Genomic DNA, 6,437 nt, shown 5'->3' with positions numbered 1-6,437 from the left:
ACATAAAGTCTGTTGTGTTTAATGCATGCCGAGTCTGCATGTAACATTGTTTTGTTGGGTAAATTGTTTGCATGATAAACAAAAATCAATTGAAAAGTTGTAAAACAACATAAAATACACTATTCTTTTCTTTATTGAAAGAAAAAATAAAGGTAATAAATATAGAATCATATTTATAAAGTACAGGTCAACATGCAAATGTACTGTAAGTATGGTGTACAGTATACAAAAGAAACAGGCTTTGGGAAAGCATTCTGTCGTAGGTACATAGAAGCTTAGCATCAGCAGTTGTGGCTTAGGAAAGAATTAATGGTACTTTATTCCCTAAATATCATCCCTTACCTTCAGCTAACATCATACATATGACTACAAGCCATATCAAGCAGAGAAGTGATAAGTGTATTGTTGACGAGGGTGAAAGAGAAGGAAAATCTTGCTCATCACTGACCGATCTATAGGTACATATTTATCATGTTCCTATACTTTTGGTTTGGCTGCTTTGGATTGTTCAAGAAATACATAGAAAACGACATGAACCTTAATATACATCAGAATTTCAGTATAGTTACGATACACATTGGATAAAGCATGAATAGTGCAACTTTCCAAAATAGTCACATCTTGAGAACTTATGAATGAATAATGGTAGTGATATCAGTTACCATCAGAGTCTAAGGTAATATCAAACGATGATATATGATAGTTTTCTGAGAACTCATGTGAACCTACAATGCTATTGCCCTGTTAGCTTCTGCTGTACTCTGGATGTGTTGAACAGTGGCTAGCACTTTATTTTTTACAGTACTGTTTATGTTTCCACTGGTATTTAATAGAAAATAATTTGGTAAAACTGGTAGTTACTTTGAAGAATTCAACACAATTTACAACCACCGGGTGCCTAGTGGCACTTGATTGAATGAATCCCAAAGAAACAATCAAGTAATTTATTGGTTATTACTATATAGTTACCATTTTATTTCTCAGTAAATACCTAGTAATTTCTGTACTGTAAAATAAAGTGCCATCTAGATGTTTCCTATCTGGCTGGTGTTTCCAGCGAGCCCAAACAGCTGCTCTCTGCTACCTCTCCCTAGTTGACCTCAGTGAAGTCCCTGCAGATGCCCCTTACAAGGGGCTGCTGGAACTGCTGCAGGCCAGTGAACTCCCTGGTGAAGAATGTGTGGCTATCCTTGGGCTCTGATGCCATGGTTTTCAGGTCGTCCAGTGGAGCCCAGGCCACCCCCACAGAGTAGATGGTGATTCCTGTAGATGAGGGGGGAGAGATGAGATCAAATGAGTGGTGTAGTGTGATCGAACTAGGAACAGGAAGAGCATCATCTAAGAAATATTTTAGGTCAGTGTGATTATCTTATCTGCTGTCAGTGTCACTAAACCCTATTTCTCCATACTAATGGCACTCGATGTGACAAAACATTTCAGCTCAGCTGTTTTTTTATGTCATACAAACATATTTTGATCTTGTTCTACATGCTAGCTCGACACATGGTCATACTTTTGCCAAAAAGGAATCCACACCTTCCTTCTGGGCGGCCAAGGCCGGCCCTCTGACGTCATCGTAGGACTGTCCGTCAGTGACCACTATGAGGAAGTTCCTCCCAGGGCCAGCCTTGCGGGCCTGGAACAGGTTCTGGGTAGCGTAGGCAATGGCGTCTCCCGTGGCCGTGCCCCCGCTCATGTAAGGGATCCCCTGCAGGGCCCTGAGGGCTTCATCCTTCACTGGGTAGTCATACAGGTTAAACTCCATCCTCTGGTCGTAGGTGAACTGGACTGCCCCAACACGTGACCCTATGTCTGAGATGTCGAAGCTACGGGCCACGGAGATGATGAAGTCCAAGACCAGACGGAAGTTCGCCTCCCCGACGCTGCTGGAGCCGTCAATGAGGAAGCCCAGGTTGACAGAGTTGTAGCAGGTTTTGGAGCAGAGGAGCTGGTCCACCGAGCACAGCTTCTGGGCCAGGGGCTTCACATGCTTGGTGGTGCCGAACCAACTGGGTATGGCGTAGGTGAAGAAGCCGTTGTCCTTGCATACTGCCTGGCATGGCACACACAAACACAGTCAGTCAGTGACATATCATCATGTAGATTAGAAACAACAGGTATGGCTAGATACTGTAAGTGATGAGATCACAATGATATAGGTGTCACGATCGTTTAATGACTGGTCGAACCAAGGCGCAGCGTGATAAGCGTACATATTTATTTAAGTACTGAACACGACAAAACAACAAACAAACGATACGTGAAGTGTTAAGGTTACACAAAACAAACCTATACAGAACAAGATCCCACAAACTAACTGGTGCCAACAGGCTGCCTAAGTATGGTCCCCAATCAGAGACAACGAGCTACAGCTGCCTCTGATTGGGAACCACCCTGGCCAACATAGATCTAAACGATCTAGAACTAAACATAGAAAAACACAACATAACACGGAATATACACACCCTGACTCAACAAATCAACGTCCCCTGAGTCAGGGCGTGAAAATAGGCTGGCGAATTGATCTTTGCATTACAGTATGTGGTGCCCAGCAAAATCTGCTAACAGCTATGGGTAGGGCCAGAACATCACATTTTTCAAACTGTTCATAAATGACCCATTCTCATTCAAACCACTAAAGTAGAGCGGGATACAGCCAATAGGACAGAGTACCACAGTCACGTGACTCTTGGCTCCCTGCTCACCTTCTTCATGTAGTCCTTGTCTCTGACCATGCCTAGCTCCTCCAGGGCAGGCTTGGCCACTGGCACCAGGAACAAGTTGATACCAGACTCTCTGGCCAGCACGGCCGCATCTTCCAGGTGGTCTGAGGGCCAGCCGTCTATAAACACCACTATGACCCTGGGGTGACCTCTCCTCACCCCTGTCTGGAAGAAGGACTCCACCGTGTGCATGATGGCCTTACCTGTGGGGACCGGACAGGCAGACAGACAGCATGGTCTCAGATTAGGTTTATTGGGAATCCCCACAACATTTGACAAATGTGAAGAATTAGCTGGTGATATGTATTGTATTCCAGTGTATATATTCCTCCCAAATCCATTTCTCCTTTGAATGGGAAATAGTATTGTATACTGGTTGTATAATATGCAGATCCATCATGTGGTACAATATGTATACCAGCAATAAAAGTCAGAAAGAACCTGTGTTAGTGTTGCCTCCCAGGTAGGCTATCTCTTTGATGGCAAACACCACATCTTTGGGTTGAGTGTAGTTAGTCAGGTGGAATTCTGTCCGAGGGGTGTCACTGGAAAGACGAGCACTTTGTTAGCTACATGTAATACTGTACTGTTTTGCTATGGGGTTAGTGGCTAAATGATAACACCTAATTTGAAAATGTACTAATTGAACACCAAATGAACTGACTCACCTAGCTTGCACCACACCAAGATGTGGTCCATTCGGTCCAATCCTTAGCATCACCGCTAACTTGCTGATGAAGTTCTTCTGAAGGTTGAAGCGACGCTTCCCAATGTTGTTGCTGCTATCCAGCAGCAGGGCTATCTCCATCTGGCAGTCTGGAATGAGAGAGTGAGACATGGGCATTCTTGAAGCAAAATAAAATGTTCTACAGTATCAAAGCAAAACATGACACAAGCATACCTCTATTTCCTCCTGTAGTTATTTTCTTCACTGGCTTCTTTAATGTTTTCTTCACTGCAAGACAGACAGGCTCTGGTTACTGCATGTGGTGCTCATACATGTTAAGAGTTAAAATAATAAAATATCCTTATCTGTAATGTAAATCATGAAGACAGGTATCTCTGTGGAGTATGATAGCTCTGGAGGGTCTAAAAACAGAACCATTTAGTAATGAAGATATTATAAAGTAATTGTACTTTTGGATACATAGTTCGCACTGAAATTCTACTTCTAGTAAGGTATGACGACCAAGAGAGGATGTCGCCATAAAATATAAGGCGTATCCCATGCAGTATTGGTGACCATTATGTGTAGTTTAATCTACAGTCGTGGTCAAAAGTTTTGAGAATGACACAAGTATTGGTCTCCACAAAGTTTGCTGCTTCAGTGTTCTTAGATCTATGTCAGATGTTACTATGGTACACTGAAGTATAATTACAAGTATTCCATAAGTGTCAAAGGCTTTCATTGACAATGACATTCAGTTAATGCAAAGAGTCAATATTTGCAGTGTTGACCCTTCTTTTTCAAGACCTCTGCAATCCGCCCTGGCATGCTGTCAATTAACTTCTGGGCCACATCCTGACTGATGGAAGCCCATTCTTGCATAATCAATGCTTGGAGTTTGTCAGAAGTTGTGGGTTTTTGTTTGTCCACCTGCCTCTTGAGGATCGACCACAAGTTCTCAATGGGATTAAGGTCTGGGGAGTTTCCTGGCCATGGACCCAAAATGTCGATGTTTTGTTCCCCGAGCCACTTAGTTATCACTTTTGCCTTATGGCAAGGTGCTCCATCATGCTGGAAAAGGCATTGGTCGTCACCAAACTGTTCTTGGATGGTTGGGAGAAGTTGCTCTCGGAGGATGTGTTGGCACCATTCTTTATTCATGGATGTGTTCTTAGGCAAAATTGTGAGTGAGCCCACTCCCTTGGCTGAGAAGCAACCCCACACATGAATGGTCTCAGGATGCTTTACTGTTGGCATGACACAGGACTGATGGTACTGCTCACCTTGCCTTCTCCAGACAAGGTGTTTTCCGGATGGCCCAAACAATCGGAAAGGGGATTCATCAGAGAAAATTACTCTACCCCAGTCCTCAGCAGTCCAATCCCTGTACCTTTTGCAGAATATCAGTCTGTCCCTGATGTTTTTCCTGGAGAGAAGTGGCTTCTTTGCTGCCCTTCTTGACACCAGGCCATCCTCCAAAAGTCTTCGCCTCTCTGTGCGTGCAAATGCACTCACACCTGCCTGCTGCCATTCCTGAGCAAGCTCTGCACTGGTGGTGCCCCGATCCCGCAGCTGAATCAACTTTAGGAGACGGTCCTGGCGCTTGCTGGACTTTCTTGGGTGCCCAGACGCCTTCTTCACAACAATTGAACCTCTCTCCTTGAAGTTCTTGATGATCCGATAAATGGTTGATTTAGGTGCAATCTTACTAGCAGCAATATCCTTGCCTGTGAAGCCCTTTTTGTGCAAAGCAATGATGATGGCACGTGTTTTCCTTGCAGTAAACCATGGTTGACAGAGAAAGAACAATGATTTCAAGCACCACCCTCCTGTTAAAGCTTCCAGTCTGTTATTCTGACTCAATCAGCATGACAGAGTGATCTCCAGCCTTGTCCTCGTCAACACTCTCACCTGTGTTAACGAGACAATCACTGACATGATGGCAGCTGGTCCTTTTGTGGCAGGGCTGAAATGCAGTGGAAATGTTTTTTGGGGATTAAGTTCATTTTCATGGCAAAGAGGGACTTTGCAATTAATTGCAATTCATCTGATCACTCTTCATGACATTCTGGAGTATATGCAAATTGCCATCATCAACACTGAGGCAGCAAACTTTGTGGAGACCAATACTTGTGTCATTCTCAAAACTTTTGACCACGACTGTACATAGTTAGAATTTTACCTGGTCCTGGTCCTGATGCAGGGAGGGCAGTTGTGGCTATCTGGGAGGACACCTCCTGGGGCACATGAGCAGATTCTGACAACAAAGAGTCATATGTTTTATCAAAACTTGTCATTAATGAAAAATCACTTCATTGTAAATCGTTCAAAACATCAACATTGAATGTCATTAAATACAATTCGAGTCATTCTTCATGCCTACTCAGCCTTCTTTGAGTCACATTTTCCTCTGTGAAATGTACAATATTAAACATGTTTGGTATTTGGCGCCACCTACGGGCCACTGTGAATGATGCGGTCCACCTGGACAGGGCCTGAGATTGGACTCCATGGGAGTAGGAGCCGAGGTAGTCTGTCTGCCTTGCAGTTTGTGGACCTTCACTGGTCCCCCCGAGGACCTTATCACCCCCCTGAGGAAAGTGGTAAAATACAGTTAAAAATGTAAATGAGCAGTAAGCGGTCAGTCACTGCAAACGTTGAGGGAAGGGAAGATAGATGAAAAATGCAGATACTGTAGAAGTTATACAGACTTCTTGAATATGAACGTCTCTCTCTATTATACATCAATACTCTTTGAGAAAGAAAAGAAGGTCATAGAGGTGAAACTCTATAGCATGTGCATTAGCCAAACATTATCCCTCTCCTGGCCTACACAAAGCCTCTTAGTCTTAGCACTGCTATTGAACTGCTCCAGCCTTACTGGTGCACGGCTGCTCCACACACACTGGACACACGGCGGCGTACACCCAGAACCGAACACAGACACCCTCCAGAGGGTACAGTTAGGCGGGCAGAGGACCACCTGCCTCTCCTCCGTCAGGTCTGCCCCACGGGTCGTACAGGTGATGGGAGTGGCAACTGAGACA

At 44.2% G+C, this 6,437-nt stretch overlaps 1 protein-coding gene across 1 annotated transcript in view; it reads right to left on the bottom strand.

The window, feature by feature from the left end:
* Positions 1 to 1,090: 1,090 nt before the first annotated feature.
* Positions 1,091 to 6,437, bottom strand: part of coch (coagulation factor C homolog, cochlin (Limulus polyphemus)) — a gene marked incomplete at both ends in the record, with an annotated part of 6,267 nt that continues 920 nt past the window's right edge. The window contains 11 exon segments of the mRNA XM_084181613.1: positions 1,091 to 1,263; positions 1,537 to 2,053; positions 2,706 to 2,926; positions 3,165 to 3,268; positions 3,392 to 3,539; positions 3,625 to 3,678; positions 5,573 to 5,647; positions 5,849 to 5,923; positions 5,926 to 5,981; positions 6,272 to 6,318; positions 6,320 to 6,429. Of these exon segments, the coding sequence (XP_084037739.1) occupies positions 1,091 to 1,263; positions 1,537 to 2,053; positions 2,706 to 2,926; positions 3,165 to 3,268; positions 3,392 to 3,539; positions 3,625 to 3,678; positions 5,573 to 5,647; positions 5,849 to 5,923; positions 5,926 to 5,981; positions 6,272 to 6,318; positions 6,320 to 6,429 (1,580 nt within the window).

This window comes from Coregonus lavaretus (assembly GCF_964263955.1).
Source record: "Coregonus lavaretus genome assembly, chromosome: 18".
In the NCBI taxonomy this organism is placed as follows: Eukaryota; Metazoa; Chordata; class Actinopteri; order Salmoniformes; family Salmonidae; genus Coregonus; species Coregonus lavaretus.
Note: the sequence above shows the minus strand (reverse complement) of the source record. Positions and strands in the feature narration are given on the sequence as shown.